We start from the raw sequence: 22,268 nt of genomic DNA on the forward strand, positions 1-22,268 counted from the left end.
ACTAATAGGGGTTGCAACAATTGCGGTGGATAATTTTAGAAAGAGAGGGTCCAGATTATCTAGCCCGGCTGATTTGTAGGGGTCCAGATTTTGCAACTCTTTCAGAACATCAGCTATCTGGATTTGGGTGAAGGAGAAATGGGGGAGGTCTGGGCAGGTTGCTGTGGGGGATGCAGGGCTGTTCACCGGGGTAGGGGTAGCCAGGTGGAAAGCATGGCCAGCCGTAGAAAAATGCTTACTGAAATTCTCAATTATCGTGGATTTATCGGTGGTGACAGTGTTTCCTAGCCTCAGTGCAGTGGGCAGCTGGGAGGAGGTGCTCTTATTCTCCATGGACTTTACAGTGTCCCAGAACTTTTTGGAGTTTGTGCTACAGGATGCAAATTTCTGTTTGAAAAAGCTAGCCTTTGCTTTCCTAACTGCCTGTGTATATTTGTTCCTAACTTCCCTGAAAAGTTGCATATCGCAGGGGCTATTCGATGCTAATGCAGTACGCCACAGGATGTTTTAGTGCTGATCAAGGGCAGTCAGGTCTGGATTGAACCAACCTGTTCCTGCTTCTAATTTTTTTTAATGCGGCATGCTTCTAATTTTAACATGCATGAAACCAAGGCTTTTACGGTTACAGAAGTCAACAATTGAGAGCGCATGGGGAATGGGAGTGGAGCTAGGCACTGCAAGGTCTGGATTAACCTCTAAATCACCAGAGGAACAGAGGAGGAGTAGGATAAGGGTACGGTTAAAGGCTGTAAGAACTGGTCGTCTAGTGCATTCAGAACATAGAATAAAAGGAGCAGGTTTCTGGGTGCGGAAAAATAGATTCAAGGCATAATGTACAGACAAGGGTATGGTAGGATTTGAATAAAGTGGAGGTAAACCTAGGCATTGAGAGACGATGAGAGAGGTTTTGTCTCTAGAGACATCGCTTAGACCAGATGAGGTCACCGCATGTGTGGGAGGTGAAACAAACGGGATAGCTAAGGCATATTAAGCAGGGCTGGAGTCTCTCCAGTGAAATTAGACAATAATCAGTAACCAAAACAGCAATGGACAAGACATAATGCCATTAGGGAGAGGCATGCGTAGCCGAGCGATCATAAGGACCAGTGGGAGGCTAGGCGAGCTGGAGACACGGCGATTCAGACAGCTAGCGGGCCGGGGCTAGCAGGCTAACAGAAGGGCCTTAGGGGGGGACGTCGCGACGGAAGAAGTCTGTTGTTGTAGCCCCCTCGGACGGTTACGTCGGCAGACCAGTCGTGTTGGATTGGCAGGGCTCCGTGTAGGCAGTGAAAGGTTCCAGGCCAATTGGCAAAATAGGTATTTTAGCCCAAGAAATTGGCTGATGGACCTCTAACACAGGTTAGGGTTAGGAGGTTAGGGTTAGGAGGTTAGGATTAGGAGGTTATGGTTAGGAGGTTAGGGGTAGTAGGTTAGGATTAGGAGTTTATGGTTAGGAGGTTAGGGGTAGGAGGTTAGGGTTAGGAGATTAGGGGTAGGAGGTTAGGGTTAGGAGGTTAGGGGTAGGAGGTTATGGTTAGGAGGTTAGGGGTAGGAGGTTAGGGTTATGAGTTTAGGGGTAGGAGGTTAGGGGTAGGAGGTTAGGGTTAGGAGGTTAGGGGTAGGAGGTTAGGGTTAGGAGTTTAGGGGTAGGAGGTTAGGGGTAGGAGGTTATGGTTAGGAGGTTAGGGGTAGGAGGTTATGGTTCAGAGGTTATGGTTCAGAGGTTAGGGTTAGGTGGTTAGGATTAGGAGGTTATGGTTAGGAGGTTAGGGGTAGGAGGTTAGGAGGTTAAGATTAGGAGGTTATGGTTAAGAGGTTAGGGGTAGGAGGTTATGGTTCAGAGGTTATGGTTCGGAGGTTAGGGTTAGGAGTTTAGGGGTAGGAGTTTAGGGGTAGGAGGTTAGGGGTAGGAGGTTAGGGTTTGAAGGTTAGGGTCAGGAGGTTAGGATTAGGTGGTTAGGGTTAGGGGGTTAGGGTTAGGAGGTTAGGGTTAGGAGTTTAGAGGTGGGAGGTTAGGGTTTGAAGGTTAGGGTTAGGAGGTTAGGATTAGGTGGTTAGGGTTAGGGTTAGGAGGTTAGGGTTAGGAGTTTAGGGGTAGGAGGTTAGGGTTTGAAGGTTAGGGTTAGGAGGTTAGGATTAGGTGGTTAGGGTTAGGGTTAGGAGGTTAGGGTTAGGAGTTTAGGGGTAGGAGGTTAGGGTTTGAAGGTTAGGGTTAGGTGGTTAGGGTTAGGGTTAAGAGGTTTAACCCCTTAAACTAGTGGTTTAGGGAGTAGAGCAAAATAATTATTTATATCTCTGCAGATGAACTAATAAAGTTATTCTCTTCTGTATTCTCTTCTGTTTCAGTTATATTGTATTTGACTCTGTTCCAGTACCCTGGACAAAAATGTTATATTCTATTCTACTCTGTTCCAGTACCCTGGACTGATAAAGTTATATTTAATTCTACTGTGTTCCAGTACCCTGACCTCCCTGACATCCTGACCCTTCACCCTTCCACTGGCGTCCTGACCCTGGCGCAGGAACTGGACCATGAGGTTACTTCCTCCCTTATCCTGGTCGTCCAGGCGACAGACTCCGCCCTGAACGGCAGCCAGCGGCGCTGGGGCTCGGTGACAGCGAGGGTGTTTGTGACAGACGAGAACGACAACGCTCCAGTGTTTAGCTCGCCTTCCGCGGTCAGTGTCATGGAGGACCAGCCTGTGGGCTTCGTGGTTCTCTACGTCGTGGCGCGAGATGCCGACCAGGGGGAGAACAGACGGGTCAGCTACTTCATCGAGACTGGCAACGCTGGAGGGACATTCAGCCTCAACCCTAATACTGGTGGGTCATTTAAACAACTCCTAGTGTAATGGAAGTGGTTTGGTGAACTACGCTCACAGAAAGGTAACCTAGTCTGAGACCTGAAGACTTTTGTCAGCTCCCCAAGCTAATGCCTAGGCTTTAGCTCAGTTGGATAACACAGCCTTGTGGCATGCACTGGACGAGTTCACACCCAGTCGGTAAAACTGGCATATAGTATTGTTTTCTCACGAGAGCAATCATGTAGTTGCCAGCTGTACTGTAAACACATGGTGTGATGTCAGAAGGCTATTGGTACCATATTACTAGCTTGCATGTGGTTTGGTCTGTGAGAGAGTCTCATAAGGTTCAACCTATAATCAGGCCCCAGCACAGTTAAAACAGTATAAACAGGGAAGTGTGAAGAGATGTCGTGTGAGGGACGAATCAGAGTTAACGAAGTTACCCCAGTACATTGCGTATGCCTGCCTACCTGAGCGCTAAACCCTACCACCACCGACACTGCTGCAGCTGTAACAACCACCACCGCTGTAAGTAATGATCCAGCTATCTGGCTGCAGTTTAACAACTGTTTCCATAGCAGAAGGCCGCAGCGAGTGTGGCTGGCAGTGAACACACACTGCTAGACACGCAATGGGCAGGGCTGCCGTGCTGCGCTGAGATTACACACACACACAAACACACACACACACCAGGCCTGCAATGCATCGCTGAGATTAGGGCTTCCCTCTCCTTCTCGTTACCTGGCCCTGGGAGCAGAGGAATGAGAGGGCACAGCACTGACTCCATTTCAATTTCATGCTTTAATGAGCCACAACCGTCAAAGAGAGAGTGAGGCGGGAGGGGAAGGAGGGACGAGGGGGGTTGTGTTGGTTCTGTTTTAAGTTTTTGGGTTTGTTGTTTTCTCTCTGTATCTCCGTGCTCTCTGAGATAACTTGCCCCAGAGCCTTTAGTATGGTCAGAGTTAGTGGCTGGAATAGTTTCAGCCACTGTGACTCCTCAGTGATCCCGTCCTAAGCCTGGTCACTAATAACACATGGGTAGAGAGAGAGAGCGAGAGAGCGAGAGAGAGAGAGAGAGAGATGGAAAACATATTTTGGATGTTTCCAATTCCAGTCTCTTTGGTTTACGTAGTGTTTTACTGTGTATGTATGGTTGTATTAGAGTAGAGCAGTCACAGTTCTGAAGACTGGGGTGAACTAAGGTAAAGATGTTTCCTTGCTCTCACATGTTTCTTCTCATGTTAGACATTCGTTTCGTTTCGTCTATTAATAGGATTAGTCTAGGGAACAGAGTCTTCTTACACAAATTGTTAAAAATGTAAAACTTTCAGGGGCAAATTCTCAGACCTAGATTAAGCCAAATTGACTGGGATTAATCTGGGTCAAAGGGAAACTCGACACACATAGTTTTATGATTTAATATTTCCATTGAGCCCAGAGGAGGGGGATAGAGTTAGGAGACACCCATCCTCCACCCAGAAGGATCCAAGGTTACCATGATCTGTAGTAGGCTTCTTCTACACAGCTCCCTGTTGTGCTGGTGCTAATGGGAACATAACCAAAACAGAATGTGTAGAGATGGGACCATTTCTCCTGTCATCGTAGACCCTGGCCTGGGCCGGTGGACAGGATAGGACAGGAGCATACCAGGTGGTCAGAGGATTAACTCATGCCATTAACTGTCATTATACTGACTAATTACCTGCATTGCTGGAACCAGTTCAAGATGGGCAAGGCACGAACACATACACACACTCACACATGCACGCGCACACACACACACGCACACGCACAGGTTCACGCAGACGCACACACACACACACACACACACACACACACACACACACACACACACACACACACACACACACACACACACACACACACACACACACACACACACACACACACACACACACATATATACTGGAACCAGATCAAGATGGCCGCCCTCTCTCTGTGACACACCTGATAGATCTTGACAGCTTCCTGTTTCTATCGCCTCAGCCGACCAGGGGATTCCTTGGTTCCTGATTGGTGGGGCACTGGGGGAGGGGTGGAGCCAGGGTCAACGCATGTCTCACACACCACAACAAAGCCCAGAAGACCAAACGGCAAATAGTGTGTGTGTGTGTGGGTGTTATCAAAGTCTCAAAAGAGGGACTGAGTCACACACACAAACACACACACACATGCAGTTCTAATCGCTCCTTTAATGGTTCCCAGCAGTCTGAGGTTGGGGTTCTTTGGTGTTTTGTTTCTGCCTTTCATGGGAATAGATCCACACACACAGATGACAGGGTGGACAGGGTGGGTGGGTGTGTGTAAGTGAAGCTCTTGGCAAGGAGCAGCGCTTAGCCTCCGACGGAGAGGGAGGAATGACTGGTGAAAGATGAAGCTACCAGAGAAGTGAAGCTAGCAGTGAAAGCTGAAGCTAGCAGAGTTGTGAAGCTAGCAGAGTGTTGGAGCTAGCAGTGAAAGTTGACACTAGTGGAGTGTTGGAGCTAGCAGTGAAAGTTGAAGCTAGCAGAGTTGTGAAGCTAGCAGAGTGTTGGAGCTAGCAGTGAAAGTTGAAGCTAGCAGAGTGTTGGAGCTAGCAGTGAAAGTTGATGCTAGTGGAGTGTTGGAGCTATCAGTAGAAGTTGGAGCTAGCAGAGTTGTGCTGGACTAGAGAGCACAGGGACTTTTCACAGCGTCCTTTCACTGCACAATAGGTAGGGAGGGACCAGCTGAGTCTGCGTCCCAATAGCACCCTGCATCCCAACTAAGTTCACTACTTTTGACCAGGGTCCATAAGGACCTCTTCACTCCCTAGGCTCTCTCTCCATCCTTTAATATGTATCATCTCCTCTCCTCCACCCCAGGCTCCGTCTCTTACCCCTCTCCTCTCCTCCACCCCAGGCTCCCTCTCTAACTCCTCTCCTCCACCCCAGGCTCCGTCTCTTACCCCTCTCCTATCCTCCACCCCAGGCTCCCTCTCTAACTCCTCTCCTATACCCCAGGCTCCGTCTCTTACCCCTCTCCTCTCCTCCACCCCAGGCTCCCTCTCTAACTCCTCTCCTCCACCCCAGGCTCCGTCTCTTACCCCTCTCCTCTACTTTTTCAGGTTCTTTGTCTATCCTGAAGCCCATCGACCGGGAGGAGCAGGTCCTGTTCAACTTGACCATCGTAGCCCAGGACCACGGGGTACCAGCGCTCTCATCCAGCCAGCTGTTGTCTGTCCAGGTCATCGATGTGAACGACCAGGTGCCCTGGTTCCAAGAGAACCAGTACCAAGCCCAGATTACAGAGAACCAGCCTGCAGGAACCACTGTTCTGGTGGTGTCGGCCTCCGACCTGGACCAAGGTGAGAGATGCTAGGCTTGAGCTCAGTGGGCAAACACAGGAGATTCAGTCTTTACATACATAGTATACAGCACTGACAAGCACATGCCTGTAATGCCCTCATCATATACTATATGTTATGGTGGTTTTCTTTATGACATAGTAATATACAAAGTACACATGATGACACACAGTTCTTCTACATATTTGCTGTACGGTTTCTTTAAAAAATAGAACTCAGTGTCAGCCAGCAGAGCCTCTTGTTCTAAGTGTTGATCGTCCATGTGTTCAACGCATGTTCACATCATCAGCATCGTCAGTAACAGTTGGTTTTAATTGAAGACCGTGCTGGGGGATGGTGAGTGTGTGTGTGTGTGTATGTATCTGTGTGTGTGTCTGTGAGGGTGTGTGTGTGTTCACATTCCCCTGGAGTTAGTCAAGAGCACATAACCCAGAAGGATTATAAAGTTTCTCTCCAGGGTGATTAGTGGGGTAAGGTGATGGTGCCAGAGTCTTTCACTGTTAGCACGCTATCACACACACAACACACACACACACACACACACAGTCTCCCAGCCTCCGCCCGCCCCGTGCAGCCCAGCCATCCGCTTACACAGCAAAACCAACTACAAACAAATACAAACAGGAATGCTGCTGTGTTTGCTCTTTTTGGTGAGAAAAAAAATTGTGTTTTTTTTGCAAACACTTATTTGCAAATGTTTTCAGTGCCCGAGGGTAGAGCGGGTTCAAAGTATAACATGACTGAATGGAATAGGACTCAGCACCCTATGAAAGTGATGTCCATTTGACTTACACAGCCGGCTCCAATCCTTCTTCCTACCACTTCCCCTTGGCCCTAACCCTTTGATGTTTTCAAACTGTATCTGTAAGATGGAAGCAATATTGTGGAAGCTCCACCACTGCTACGGTGTTTATACCTACCCAGACCCTTCAAATCTTCAGAACATTGAAGGGTAAGGGCCAAGGGGGTGGTGTAGGCTGCTGACAGATAGGATTCGGGTTTGACTTCATATGCTCCTTCTCTCTCTTTCTTTTTCTTTCTGTCTCTCTCTCCAGGTACCAATGGCCAGGTGACATATGGAGGCATCTCTGACGAGGGTTTCAGCATCCACCCAGCTACAGGTGTTATAACCACCACTAAAGCCCTGGACAGAGAGGCACAGGAACAATACACACTGACAGGTAACTGGCTCTGACCATAACATTTTACTCTGACCCCTGACCCTTAACCCGTAACCCCTCAGCCTAACTCCTGGCCCTAACCCTGATCCTTAACCCTGACCCCTTATCCTAATCCTAACCACTAAAGCCCTGGACAGAGAGGCCCCACAACTGTACACTCTGACAGTTAACTGGCCCTTTATATGAGTAACTCACAACATTCCAAACTGGCCATGTTTTTATAGTTCTGATTTTATGGGATACATGAGTGGTACAATGGCCATGTTGGTGTTATTTTCTCTGTTTGTCTTAAATCTCTGTAAGAAACACAATATGGTTTAGTTAATAAATACATAACAAACACTTTTAGACTGCTGAAGCCTTGTTTAATTCCTAATCTCCACGTTTGTCCAGTGTATGCCCGAGACGGTGGCGTGCCTCCTAACTTTGCCCGGGCGGCAGTGAGGATCCGGATGTTGGATGAGAATGACAACGCCCCAACGTTCAGTAGACTGTACTACAGCCTGGAGGTGCCTGAGAACATGGAGGCTGTTGAGCTGTTTACCCTCAGAGCTACGGACCTGGACACTGGGGACAGCGGAGAGATGACCTACAAGATCACAGGTAAGATCCAACTATTTGTAGATCACAGGAATCCAATTGAATTCATAATTTACTGATCCATTGATCGCAATTGTGAGATTTACCTTTCATATTCTGTATCTCTTTCTCGCCTCCTCCTCACTTCCTTTTCCCTCTTCTGTTTCTCCCACTTTCTTGCCTCCTCCTTGCTTCCTTTTTCCTCTTCTGTTTCTCCCACTTTCTTGCCTCCTCCTCGCTTCCTTTTCCCTCTTCTGTTTCTCCCACTTTCTTGCCTCCTCCTTGCTTCCTTTTTCCTCTTCTGTTTCTCACACTTTCTTGCCTCCTCCTCGCTTCCTTTTTCCTCTTCTGTTTCTCCCACTTTCTTGCCTCCTCCTCGCTTCCTTTTTCCTCTTCTGTTTCTCCCACTTTCTTGCCTCCTCCTCGCTTCCTTTTTCCTCTTCTGTTTCTCCCACTTTCTTGCCTCCTCCTCGCTTCCTTTTCCCTCTTCTGTTTCTCCCACTTTCTTGCCTCCTCCTCGCTTCCTTTTTCCTCTTTTGTTTCTCCTACTTTCTCGCCTCCTCCTCGCTTCCTTTTTCCTCTTCTGTTTCTCTCACTTTCTCCCTCCCTCCTCTAGCAGGCGACCCATCAGGTGACTTCCGTGTGGACAGGAAGTCAGGTGTTCTCTCCACCTCCAGACCTCTGGACAGGGAACATAGGGCCAGGTACAGTCTGACAGTGACAGCCCTTGACGGGGGCTCTCCGGCCCTGAGCAGCACGGCCACAGTAGAGGTCACTCTCCTGGACGACAACGACCACAGCCCCCAGTTCACCAGCCCCAGCTACACCGCTGACCTCCCTGAGGATGCTCCCATTGGCTCCCTGGTGCTGGAGGTCTCTGCTACTGACCTGGACCAAGGGTCTAACAGCCAGGTACACAGACTGAACTCATAGGCTGCGTCCCAAATGGCACCCTAGTCCCTACATAGTGTACTACTTTTGATTAGAGCCCTATGACTCCTGAGCCCCCTTAAGGTTTGCCAAATGTAGCATAACACTTTTGCCACCCTTTATGACATTTTGCTAACAAAAGGCAGCCATCTATCTAGACCTTCAAAGGGTTAATGAAGGCTTCATTAAGCATTAAAAGTGATGTTACTTTTTGTAATCTAATCTACTGTGATCTGTTCTAATCCCAGGTGCTGTACTTCCTGTTGCGCGGTTCCCAGGGCATGTTCATCATCGACCAGCACACGGGACATATCATCACCGCCGCTCCGCTCGACCGGGAACGAACCGCGTCGTACAATTTCGATGTCTGCGCCACAGACTCGTCCCCCGCCAGCCCACGCAACTCCACCGCCACGGTCAACGTGTATGTACAGGACGTGAACGACAACGCTCCATTCTTCATCCAGGACCCCCTGGTTATCAACATCTCTGCCTCCAGGTAGGTAGGCTAGAGGTTAGCGAAGCAGGACAACAACAGGAAGTTGTCAGTTCGAATCCCATGTCCGACAGGGCAGAATCTGGGCTGGAGTGGGCTTGCATCCGGAGGGTTTATCTGTACTGTTTTGTCTTTCACATGTCTTCTTTGTTGCGTGCCATCACCTGCTGTTGTGTGTCTTAGATGCCATCACCTGCTGTTGTGTGTCTTAGATGCCATCCCCTACTGTTGTGCCCAAGTGTTAGTTGGACTTGAATGTACAGGATTTGAAAAATTACAATACAATTCTTCTTCTTCTTCTTCTTCTTCTTCTTCTCCAGTGTCTCCTCCCACCGCGTCCTGGCCACCATGCGGGCAGAGGACCGTGACTTTGGGGCCAATGGCTCAGTGTTCTACCGCTTCGCCAGCCCTGTCCGGGGCTTCACCATTAACTCTCTGACTGGGGACATCCAGGTGTTGTTTCATTATTCATCAGGGTATTTAAATAACCCCTGCAAGGGATGGCTTGCTTAGGGAGACTTCAGACAAAAATACTTTAATTTAATCAATCATTCATTCATTAATTCATTCATTCATCCCAGGCTACAGAGAAGCTGCAGGGACTGACCCAGGGCCAGAGGACTCTGATTGTAGAGGCTATGGACCAGGGCAGCCCAGCCCAGTCCTCTCTAGGGGTGGTGGTCATCTACATCAGAGAACAGACCTACAGGGGGATCCGCTTCTCACGCCACGCTAGAGACGTCAGTCTGCAGGAGAACGCTGCCAAAGGTAGGAACAGGCAATGTTTATTTGATTCAGAGTGTGATACTAAGGTGTATCTGTTTTGTTGTGAGACTGAGGTGTGTATACTGTAATTAATCAGTGTGAGACTGAGGTGTGTATACTGTAATTAATCAGTGTGAGACTGAGGTGTGTATACTGTAATTAATCAGTGTGAGACTGAGGTGTGTATACTGTAATTAATCAGCGTGAGACTGAGGTGTGTATAATGTAATTAATCAGCGTGAGACTGAGGTGTGTATACTGTAATTAATCAGTGTGAGACTGAGGTGTGTATACTGTAATTAATCAGTGTGAGACTGAGGTGTGTATACTGTAATTAATCAGCGTGAGACTGAGGTGTGTATACTGTAATTAATCAGCGTGAGACTGAGGTGTGTATACTGTAATTCATCAGTGTGAGACTGAGGTGTGTATACTGTAATTAATCAGTGTGAGACTGAGGTGTGTATACTGTAATTAATCAGTGTGAGACTGAGGTGTGTATACTGTAATTAATCAGCGTGAGACTGAGGTGTGTGTACTGTAATTAATCAGTGTGAGACTGAGGTGTGTATACTGTAATTCATCAGTGTGAGACTGAGGTGTGTATACTGTAATTAATCAGCGTGAGACTGAGGTGTGTATAATGTAATTAATCAGTGTGATAGTGAGGTGTGTGTGTTTAGAACACAGTGTAATAGTGAGCTGTGTGTGTTTAGAACACAGTGTGATAGTGAGGTGTGTGTGTTTAGAACACAGTGTAATAGTGAGGTGTGTGTGTTTAGAACACAGTGTAATAGTGAGGTGTGTGTGTTTAGAACACAGTGTGATAGTGAGGTGTGTGTGTTTAGAACACAGTGTAATAGTGAGCTGTGTGTGTTTAGAACACAGTGTGATAGTGAGGTGTGTGTGTTTAGAACACAGTGTAATAGTGAGGTGTGTGTGTTTAGAACACAGTGTGATAGTGAGGTGTGTGTGTTTAGAACACAGTGTGATAGTGAGCTGTGTGTGTTTAGAACACAGTGTGATAGTGAGGTGTGTGTGTTTAGAACACAGTGTAATAGTGAGGTGTGTGTGTTTAGAACACAGTGTGATAGTGAGGTGTGTGTGTTTAGAACACAGTGTGATAGTGAGCTGTGTGTGTTTAGAACACAGTGTGATAGTGAGGTGTGTGTGTTTAGAACACAGTGTAATAGTGAGGTGTGTGTGTTTAGAACACAGTGTAATAGTGAGGTGTGTGTGTTTAGAACACAGTGTGATAGTGAGGTGTGTGTGTTTAGAACACAGTGTAATAGTGAGCTGTGTGTGTTTAGAACACAGTGTGATAGTGAGGTGTGTGTGTTTAGAACACAGTGTAATAGTGAGCTGTGTGTGTTTAGAACACAGTGTGATAGTGAGGTGTGTGTGTTTAGAACACAGTGTAATAGTGAGCTGTGTGTGTTTAGAACACAGTGTGATAGTGAGGTGTGTGTGTTTAGAACACAGTGTAATAGTGAGGTGTGTGTGTTTAGAACACAGTGTAATAGTGAGATGTGTGGGTTTAGAACACAGTGTGATAGTGAGGTGTGTGTGTTTAGAACACAGTGTGATAGTGAGGTGTGTGTGTTTAGAACACAGTGTAATAGTGAGGTGTGTGTGTTTAGAACGCAGTGTAATAGTGAGGTGTGTGTGTTTAGAACACAGTGTGATAGTGAGCTGTGTGTGTTTAGAACGCATTGTAATAGTGAGGTGCGTGGGTTTAGAACAGTGTGATAGTGAGGTGTGTGTGTTTAGAACACAGTGTAATAGTGAGCTGTGTGTGTTTAGAACACAGTGTAATAGTGAGGTGTGTGTTGTCCTCCTCCAGGTACCGCTGTGGTGCAGACTCAGGCCCAGTACCCTGATGGATCCCGTAGTGGGATCAGTTACACCATCTTCAGCGGCAACACCCTACACTCCTTTGGAATCAGCTCCTCCACTGGTAAGCCGCTGGGGTGGGATATTATATAAAACCCATTTTGACAAAAAGTGTGTAAACACATTTTTGTGATTCACCGCATGAAAAAGGTGTGTTTACACTCCACTACATCCTTGATGAATATCATAAGGAATAGGAGAAGGATGAACATCCATTGGCCAATTGGTTCTCAGCCCCTAGTTATTGTTCTAACCAGGTGAGATCTGTCCTAGTTATTGTTCTAACCAGGTGAGATATGTCCTTGTTATTGTTCTAACCAGGTGAGATATGTCCTAGTTATTGTTCTAACCAGGTGAGATATGTCCTAGTTATTGTTCTAACCAGGTGAGATATGTCCTAGTTATTGTTCTAACCAGGTGAGATATGTCCTAGTTATTGTTCTAACCAGGTGAGATATGTCCTTGTTATTGTTCTAACCAGGTGAGATATGTCCTAGTTATTGTTCTAACCAGGTGAGATATGTCCTAGTTATTGTTCTAACCAGGTGAGATATGTCCTTGTTATTGTTCTAACCAGGTGAGATCTGGGTACAGAGCTCCATGGGGCTGGACTATGAGGAGTCCCCTAGACTCCGCTTAGTGGTGAAGGCTGAAACTGCATCCTCCAGTTCCTTCATGGCGGTCAACCTGATCCTGCAGGACGTCAATGACAACCTGCCGCGCTTCCAGCTTCAGAACTATGTAGCCTACATACGAGAGGCACAGGGATATCATTTTCCTATAATACAGGTAGGTACACTAACGAGCATGCACACACACACACGCACACACACACACACACACACACACACACACACACACACACACACACACACACACACACACACACACACACACACACACACACACACACACACACACACACACACACACACACACACACACCTGTATTATTATTATTAGTATTATTTCTGTACAGCACTTTGGGATATCAGCTGATGTACGAAGGGCTATATACATTTGATTTGATATTATGCTTGGCTGTAGAAGGAGTGTTAGGTTGTGGCCTAGAAGATGCTCTGCTCAGACAGTAGAGAAGACCTGGAAAGTGTCAGTGCTGCTGTGGTAGTTCTGAGAGGTGACAGTCTGTTCCTGTCCCTATAATGCAATGTGTTTCCAACGTCCCTGTTGAGTATATATACTATGCTGTATGAAGCCACGGCCATATAGAACCCTTTTATAAACTCTCGTTCCACTGTTCCAAGTCCAATATTCATTACCAGGTCCTGTTACTGTTCCACAGCTGTTGTAAATCTGTTCTTTGTTTTGATTGATTTCCTCTCTAACCTCTGATCATGTGACTTCCTGTCTGTCCCCAGGTGTTGGCAGATTATTATTATTTTTGATATTTTTTTGTATTGCTTTCAAAAACAAAACAACATTCAAAACATTGAACAGCAAGGGAAGGTTGAACAACAGCCAAAGACAGAAAAATCTGTTTCCTACACGTTAAAACAGATTGGAAATGGCTAACCATAAACACAAGCACACTTTGCTTTTAAGACAAAAGAAAACCAGTGATATCAGAAGACTGCTTTTTTTTTTGATTTTCTTTCTGACCTCTGACCTCGGTCATGTGATTTCCTGTCTGTCCCATGCAGGTGGTGGCTGATGACCTAGACCAGGGCCAGAATGGTCAGGTGACCTACAGCCTGAGGTCGTCGTCTCTCAGCGGCCTGTTCAAGATCGACTCGCTGACCGGAAGCATCACCACCGCCGCTATCATGGACCGAGAGATCTGGACACAAACCAAGTGAGTGGCAGGGCCTTGGGATGTGGTTGTGAGAGTGTGTGAGTGTATGTGTATGTGTGTGTGTGTGTGTTTGTTCACAACCGGCCTGACATGTGGTTTCCCTCAGTGGGCTAACCTTTGTTTTCAGTCTATAAATACTCTCCCTGTTCCTGTACTCTTGGAATCTACATTTCTGTCATGCTCTGGGATACAACAGGTTCTGATATAAGACAGCAGGAGATGAAAGGTTATGAAACCTGAAACATAAAAGATAAGAACTAAACTCCAACTGACAGTTTATTTTTTCATTTCCATGGCATCAGGCTGGTTGTTACGGCGACGGACCGGGGCACACCACGATTGGCCGGCTCGGCGACCCTCACGGTGATCATCGTGGACCTCAATGACAACAGTCCTACAATCCCTCTGCCGCGTGAGATCAGAGTACCAGAGAGTAAGTCAATGACCCACAGGTCTCAACTGCAGACCCGGGTTCAAATATTATTTGAATTCATTTTAAATACTTTAGCTGGGCTTCGTAAAAGTGCAACCCCCCCCCCCATCAGACACTTCAGGCAGGCTAAAGCAAACACTCAAAGTATTTGAATGATTTGAAATAGTATTTGAACCCAAGTGTGCTTAACTGACACCCTATTCACTATGTAGGGCACTACTTTTGACCAAGGGGTGTATATATCAAGAATCTCAGACATTTGAGACGCAGTCAATTTAACAGTGAACCTTTAGTCCAGAGATCTTATCCCTGATCCTTACTCCTTCTCTCTCTAGCAGCACTCAGCAGTTCTCAGTGATAAAACGGACCTTTTTATGAGTCGTTCTGAAGCCAAGTTCCCCTCTGTTCATATCCTGCCGTACATCTGAAGTCTACAGTTTCTTGCATAAAATATCCAATTCAGAAAAAAAAGAAATCAGAAGTCTGCAATATATTCCTAAAAAGCAACATGATGTAATAGGATATGTTATGAGGTAGGAGCTAGTTCTACAGCTATAATGTTGTTCTCATATAACAATCTCACAAACCCTGTTTTCTCTCTCTCAATTCAATAAAAATTCAAGGTGCTTTATTGGCATGGGAAACATATGTTTACATTGCCAAAGCAAGTGAAATAGATAATAAACACAAGTGAAATAAACAATATTTCTGCAAGTAATCTCTCTCTCTCTCTCCTCCCTTCCATCTCCCTTATTTTCTCTCTCTCTGCTCTCCTCTCTCCCTCCAGACACTGTGGTTGGCTCGGTAATAACCCAGGTGACAGGAAATGACGTGGACTCAGGCCCCGCCCTGTCCTACACCCTCCACCTGGACCCGTCTTCCCAGGGCGTATTTGGGATCCACCGCTACGGGGGCGGGGTGTCTCTGACTGCCCCTCTGGACTATGAGGAGAAGACCTGGTACACGCTGACTGTCATGGCAACTGACTCCAAACACCAGACTGAAGCTAACCTCACCATACTGGTGGAGGATGTCAATGATAACGCTCCTACGTTCACACAGGATCTTTACCAGGTAGTCTATCCTCTAACCGGCCTCCACTAGCCTTTGGAAAATCTGCATTTATTTTGGCAGGCATTTGTATAAGGATGCCATAAGAGACGTGGGAACTTGATCAGATTTAGCTGTATTATTTTATGTACATGCAGATCAATAATGATGCCATGTGTGTGTATGTATCGATCTTCCTCATTTAGTTTACTAAGACAGATACCTGATACCATTAACCATTAACCTGCCTGTCCAACATGCCTCAATTATTCTGGGTACATCCCTGAATACACCCGGTCATGTTTGTGTTTTCCAGATGACTCTGGCAGAGCACTCCCCAGCTGGCAGTGCAGTTGTCACTGTGACAGCCACGGACCGCGACTCTGGGGAGAACGGCCGCGTCACCTACAGAGTGATGTCATCAACCCGGGACATCTTCTACATCGACCCCAGCAATGGTACCCTGTTCATCACACAGCAGGCAGAGTTTAACTCTGAAAACCCTTCTATCCTGGTGGTAATAGAGTCCAGAGACATGGGAACACCAGCCCTCTCCTCCACCGCTACTGTACAGGTCCAGGTGACTGACGTCAATGACAACGCGCCTGTCTTCCACCAATCAGAGTACAGAGCCACGGTGTCAGAGGACGGCCTTCCAGGCGTCACCATCCTGACCCTGGAGGCGACCGACGGCGACGCGTCACGCGACAACTGCGGCTTCGACTTCACCATAGCCAGCGGAAACTCAGGCAATGCCTTCCAGATCGAGAGCAGCGTACGCTTCCTTGAAGGACGGGGCTTCCAGACGGTAGGCAGTGTGGTATTGACCGGTGAGGGGCTGGACTTCGAGGCAGTGTCCAGTTACAACCTGACCGTGGTCGTGTCGGACCGTGGAGTGCCCCAGAGGAGCTCGGCTGTCTCTGCGCTGATCAGTGTGACGGATACTAACGACAACCCTCCGGCGTTCAGCAAGGCAGAGTACAGGTAATTTGGTACTTTGTTGTTTGTTAGATGTCCTTAATTCCTCTTTACATGTGTTTGCACTGGGGAACCAAATGTTATGTTTTAAGGAAAAGCGATTGATAAAATCCTCTTGAACCCTGCAGTGTGGTGCTGAGTGAAGGAACAGCTGCAGGGACTGAAGTCCTCAGCCTGTCTGCAACAGACCCAGACTCCTCGGAAGTAGGGAAGGTGCAGTACCTGATCAGCTCTGGGGATGAGACGGGTATGTTCCAGGTAGACCGCTGGACCGGAGCCCTGAGGCTGCAGAGACCACTGGACAATGAGAGACAGGTACCATGGCACTTCCTGGCTTGGGATGTGCCCAAAATGGCACCCTATTTCCTATATAGTGCACTACTTTTTTAAAGAGCCCTATGGGCCCTGGTCAAAACTAGTGCACTATATAGGAAATAGTTTGACATAGAAATAGATTGGATTAGTCGTTGGTTATCCACCTGTTTGTATATTCTGCTGCTGGCAATTAATTTCCCTTCTTTATCTCTCCATCTCACTATCTCTCTCTCTGCTGTCTCTCTCTCCCCTTCTCCCTCTCTTCCTCCTACTAGGCATCCCATGTGATCATTGTGCAGGCGTCAGATGGACAGGGTCACTATGCGCTGGCTCCAGTCACTGTGGAGGTGAAGGACATTAATGACAACAGACCTTACTTCCCTCTGCCTGTCCTCACCGCCAGCGTCAGAGAGAACCAGCCTCACAACACCCTTGTCACCATGCTGCACGCCATCGACCAGGACACGGGAGTCTTCGGACAGCTGAGATACTACATGTTGGACAAGACTGGAGAGGGGAAAGACGCCTTCCTGGTCAACCAGACGTCAGGCGAGGTCCGGACACGCTTCACCTTCGACTTTGAGAAAGTCAACTTGTTCAACTTTGTAGCTCTGGCCATGGACGCAGGGAACTACTCGGCCACGGTGACCGTCCAGGTGTACGTGACAGGGGAGGATGAGTACGACCCTGTGTTCTCCGACACAGAGTTCTCCTTCTTAGTTCCTGAGGGGTCGAAGGAGGGCCAGAGCATCGGTCAGGTGACAGCCAGAGACGAGGACGAGGGAGTGGACGGGATTGTTCTGTACTCCCTAGCTGACCCCTCGCCCTACTTCCAGGTCAATGCATCGACAGGCGTGGTTTCCCTGAAGATGGACAGCCATGTCCGTCATCTGAGCAGGTCCAAGAGGGAGGTCCGTGTGATGAACCTTGACCTGAAGGCCCACAGCCCTCTGGAGACGTCCCGTGTGGCCACCGCTCGCCTCACCGTTGACGTAACACACACCTCCTTCGGCGTGGCATCGGACATGAACCTGCTGCTGGTCAGCGTGATCGCTGTGTCCCTGGGAGCCATCCTCATCCTCATCTTCATCGCCATGGCTCTGTTCTGTGTGAGACTGAGACGTCAGAGGAAGGAGCAGCAGAGTTGCTGCAGACCTCCAGCCTCTCCCGGCCATGGCACGATGCTGCACAAACTAGAGGAGACTAAAGTCACTGGCAACGACCGGAACGACCGCATCTACCACCAGGCCTTACCAGGGTACGCTTCCGACCAAACTGGGAGTGGTGTGGGAGGGCCATACCCCCGCGGGGGCTCCCTGGACCCATCCCACTCCAGCGGGCGTGGCTCAGCGGAGGCGGCGGAGGACGATGAGATCCGAATGATCAACGAGTACCCCCGTGTCTCCTCCATCTCTTCGTCCATGCAGGAACACATCTCAGCCCGTGGGCCAGACTCTGGTATCCAGCAGGATGCTGACCAGCTGTCTGACGTCTCCTGTGAGCCCAACATGGACTCCAACCAGTGGTTCAAGGCCAAGAAGCTGGCCAGTCTCAGTGGGACTCTGCTGGCTGGCCAGGTGCCTGTCTACAGGGAGGATGGAGGAGGTTATCTGGGGGTAGGGAGGGGGCTGAACATCTCCCACCCTAAAGACTATGCCTTTCCAGTGGATGGTAAACCCACTGTGGACGGCTCCCTCACAGCCATAGTGGCCAGTGACGAGGAGCTGAGGGGCAGTTATAACTGGGACTACCTGCTGAACTGGTGCCCACAGTTCCAGCCATTAGCAAGCGTCTTCACGGAGATAGCGAGGTTAAAGGATGAGACGGCCCCTCCTAACCCTCGCAGACCACTCCAGCACAAAGCCAAGGTGGACCCCAAACCCCCTCGCATTGACCCCCCGCCCCTAATCACCTCCATAGCCCACCCCGGGGCGAAGACAGTCCCGGTCAAGCCTGCTCCCGTTAAACCCTCTGTGGGGAGGTCCTCCTTCCCCCATCTGGCCTCCCTACGGAGGTCCCCCATCAGTCACGAGGGCTCCCCCTCCTCAGTAGCCATGTCCCCCAGCTTCTCCCCCTCCCTGTCCCCCCTAGCCGCCCGCTCCCCGGCCATCACACCTTTTGGCGTCACCCAGGGCCCCTCAGCCTCCATGATCAGCACCACTGAACACAGCATGGAGCACAGTGAAGAGGCCGAGATGAGGATATAGACTATCGACTCACAGATGAGGATATAGACTCTATTGACTAACAGATGAGGATATAGACTCTGTAGACTGAGGAGGATATAGACTCTGTAGACTGAAATGAGGATATAGACTCTATCGACTCACAGATGAGGATATAGACTATATCGACTCACAGATGAGGATATAGACTATATCAACTCACAGATGAGGATATAGACTATATCGACTCACAGATGAGGATATAGACTCTATCGACTCACAGATGAGGATATAGACTCTATTGACTCACAGATGAGGATATAGACTCTATCGACTCACAGATGAGGATATAGACTTTATTGACTAACAGATGAGGATATAGACTGTAGACTGAGATGAGGATATAGGCCCTGTAGACTCTGAGGTACTAGAGATTGGAAGACTGATACTGAGTTATTGTTCCTCAAAAGACAGAGGTGATGTCTCAATTGACACCCTATTTAGGTTGCAGGGTGGTACCCCTCCTAATGTGTAATGGTCACAGTATCTGGTGTCAATAGACTGTATCGTACAGTGTACCCTCCCTTCTGGCCAGAACACAGAGTGTGGTTAGCACTGTAGTTAAATAATGAAGTAACTCTCAAATGGACTCTGAAAGGTGGTAGCTGCATCAAAAACTAATGGGACTCTCAAACTGAACTAGAATCAAAACTGAGGCGAAAATGAATGTTGCCTTTTCCTCTTCCCTCAATCCAATCAGTGTCAAGAGAACAAAACTACCCAGGATTTGCACATTCTGATGGGGAGCCATGATGTCAATATTCTGTAGAAGATATTTTTATACTGACTTTGGTTTCTGACTAGAAATGGCACTAATTCTGTGCCAGAAGGCTGTTATAGCCTCAGAATATATTTCCATATGTGTATATTTCTAGCTATGTAACAGTATGTGTGAACTGTATGTTGGTTCTATTTTATGTACTTAACCATTGTGTTCTTGGAACGAAAAAAAGCTCTTTATTTCTATTAGTGTGATTGATTGGGGGATATGCTGTCATTTCTTGTAAATATTTATTACAGAGGAGCGAAAAAAGAGCTTGCCTTGCTGGAAGAACATGATACCAGTATCAATACAGTGTTTGGTCAAGAAGCTTTCAAAAATAATCTGGTGAAGTGTTGGATCCCTCTCATTCTAATTCAGTTGCCATATGTGTGTCTCCCACATGGCACCTATTGCCTATATAGTGCACTACCTGGTCAAAAGTAGTGCACTATATAGGGAATAGGGTTCCATTCGGGATGCAGACAGTCTTTTGAGTCTTGTTTGAAAGGATCAGTCACACATGTTTTCATGTCCTACACATGTTCCTTTGTTTCTTCCTCCAGTCTAGTTTAGGTGAACTTGACACCGATTGATCGTGTCCTTTTTTTCAGGTGTCTTTGCTGTGATTTTGATCACGAGGAGCCGTACAGGTCTACTTGGTATTCTAGTGGCATAGCAGACCCAGACAAGGGCAGAACCACTCAGACACAGACAGGGGAGGTCAGAAACATCACAGAAACCAGCTGCAATATAACTACAAAGTTGTCAGCAATAGAACAAGGGGAAAATACAACAAATGTCATGTATGTCAGCAGACAGGTCTAGTTGTTATTGTAGTGGCAGTCGAACCATCCAGACAGACAGGCGACAAAACAGCTGACATGAGGTTTGTGTAGGGGTTGTGTGTGACCTGTGAGGTTTGAATTCTCCCCAGAATTTTTTAACAAGGTGGTGCTGCTGAGTACGGTGGGGGATACCAAATAAAGTAAACCAATTTATTTTATTTTTTATATACATACTGTATATAGTGGCACAGCCAGTACACATTGTGGTGCGGTGCCTCGCTTACATTCTTCGTGGACAACCCTGAGGTTTGAGTAGGGGTTGTGTGTGTGTACCTCTTGAGGTTTGAGTAGGGGTTGTGTGTGTACCTCTTGAGATTTGAGTAGGGGTTGTGTGTGTACCTCTTGAGGTTTGAGTAGGGGTTGTGTGTGTACCTCTTGAGGTTTGAGTAGGGGTTGTGTGTGTACCTCTTGAGGTTTGAGCAGGGGTTGTGTGTGTCCCTCTTGAGTTTTGAGTAGGAGTTGTGAGTGTCCGTCTGACAGACTGTAGCTCACTAATCTCATCTCAGTACCGATGGGATTCTCTCCAGCATTCTGAACCAGGAGGAGCTCGTTGCAACAGATATTTTCATAATTTCTTTGCAGGGGACATTGCGTTGCACATAGCCAGATTAATCTCTGCAATACTGCTTTTCAAATCACATGCAGGGCTGAGACCAGAGCACTAATTAAAATGCTGTCATTGCTTTTCAGTTTTCTCTTAGTTCCTTCTCTGAGCTACAGTATTTTAGGTTATCAGTATTGTTAATTAACAGTATTGTTAGTTTTCACTAATAGTTAGGTGTAACTAGCTAATAACTAGTGTCTGACGATGCACCACTTCTTGGTACCAGAACATAACATCAATAATGAGTCCCAAATGGCACCCTATTCCCTATATAGTGCACTACTTTTGACCAGGGCCCTATGGGGGTCTTTTCCTCCGCAAAAGGAGTGCACTTCCCTATACAGTAGTTCACTAAATAGGGAATAGGGTGCCATTTAGGACGTAACCCATGTAGACCTGTGTGACATTTTCCTTAATTTGTCACATTGGAGCTTCTTCCAGCCTGACAGTTTGTGAACATGTTAGTTGAAGAAACGTTGCCTTTATTGGCTCTGAGAAACTACAGTAATAACTTGAGACACAGACGCTATGTTCCAAATAGCACTTTATTCCCTATAGTGTGCTATAAAAGTAGTGCACCAGGTAGGGAATAGGGTGCCATTTGGGACGCACTCACTCCAACTTAGAAACCTTTAAAAGTGTTTGTTAAGCCATGTTAAATTGCCCCTAAAACACAAGGCTATCTATGTTTGAAATTAAGAAGCTGGGATATCATGTTGTTTTGAGCTTTTCCTTTGTCAATTCACCAGTTTCTACAGTTTGTTATTTATACAATTTTACATCCTCTTTCTTACCGAACGTAGCACATAGTATACATGTTCCCCCGAATGTCTACGCATATCATATATCTTCCCTGATGTGCCAGATGTTTTTCTTCTTGTCAAAGTGCCTGATTAAAGTACTTATGTGAATACAATACAGTGTACTGTCTCTATCTCTCTTGTTCTGATTAACAAAGAGTGGTTGTTAAATATGAGGAGCAACTACATGACTAGATTAGAAAGAAGACCACTAACTGAGAGCTCTAGTGAATGAAGACCAGATGGGATGGGATAGTCTTTAATGTATTGTTTATGACCAGGGCTGAATGTAAATGAGTCTGTCCCAAATAGCACCCTATCCCTTATATAGTGGACTACTTTTGACTAGGGCCCATAGGGGCCCATCTTTTTCTGGTCTAGTTAGACACTAACCTCGTCATTAGGAGCAGTCAGTCCATGGAAATGAAGTGGCAGGGTTTTCCTCTAG

The 22,268-nt window shown here is 47.2% G+C and overlaps 1 protein-coding gene across 2 annotated transcripts in view; it reads left to right on the forward strand.

Moving 5' to 3' along the window:
• The window catches only part of LOC129832085 (protocadherin-16-like), a 242,593-nt gene extending 220,657 nt beyond the window's left edge, over positions 1–21,936 (forward strand). Inside the window, exons 13-28 of one of the 2 annotated variants that reach the window (XM_055895838.1) lie at positions 2,460–2,823; positions 5,911–6,150; positions 7,206–7,331; positions 7,725–7,934; positions 8,527–8,822; positions 9,089–9,339; positions 9,657–9,789; positions 9,918–10,104; positions 11,945–12,058; positions 12,572–12,783; positions 13,656–13,807; positions 14,110–14,240; positions 15,028–15,314; positions 15,607–16,274; positions 16,397–16,583; positions 16,859–21,936. In XM_055895838.1, the coding sequence (XP_055751813.1) occupies positions 2,460–2,823; positions 5,911–6,150; positions 7,206–7,331; positions 7,725–7,934; positions 8,527–8,822; positions 9,089–9,339; positions 9,657–9,789; positions 9,918–10,104; positions 11,945–12,058; positions 12,572–12,783; positions 13,656–13,807; positions 14,110–14,240; positions 15,028–15,314; positions 15,607–16,274; positions 16,397–16,583; positions 16,859–18,790 (5,490 nt within the window). In that variant the 3' untranslated portion in view covers positions 18,791–21,936. The remainder of the gene's footprint in view (positions 1–2,459; positions 2,824–5,910; positions 6,151–7,205; positions 7,332–7,724; positions 7,935–8,526; positions 8,823–9,088; positions 9,340–9,656; positions 9,790–9,917; positions 10,105–11,944; positions 12,059–12,571; positions 12,784–13,655; positions 13,808–14,109; positions 14,241–15,027; positions 15,315–15,606; positions 16,275–16,396; positions 16,584–16,858) is intronic. The other variant, XM_055895839.1, reaches the window with a different exon arrangement.
• The last annotated feature ends 332 nt before the right edge of the window (positions 21,937–22,268 follow it).

Source organism: Salvelinus fontinalis, chromosome 33 (assembly GCF_029448725.1).
Source record: "Salvelinus fontinalis isolate EN_2023a chromosome 33, ASM2944872v1, whole genome shotgun sequence".
Classification (NCBI taxonomy): domain Eukaryota; kingdom Metazoa; phylum Chordata; class Actinopteri; order Salmoniformes; family Salmonidae; genus Salvelinus; species Salvelinus fontinalis.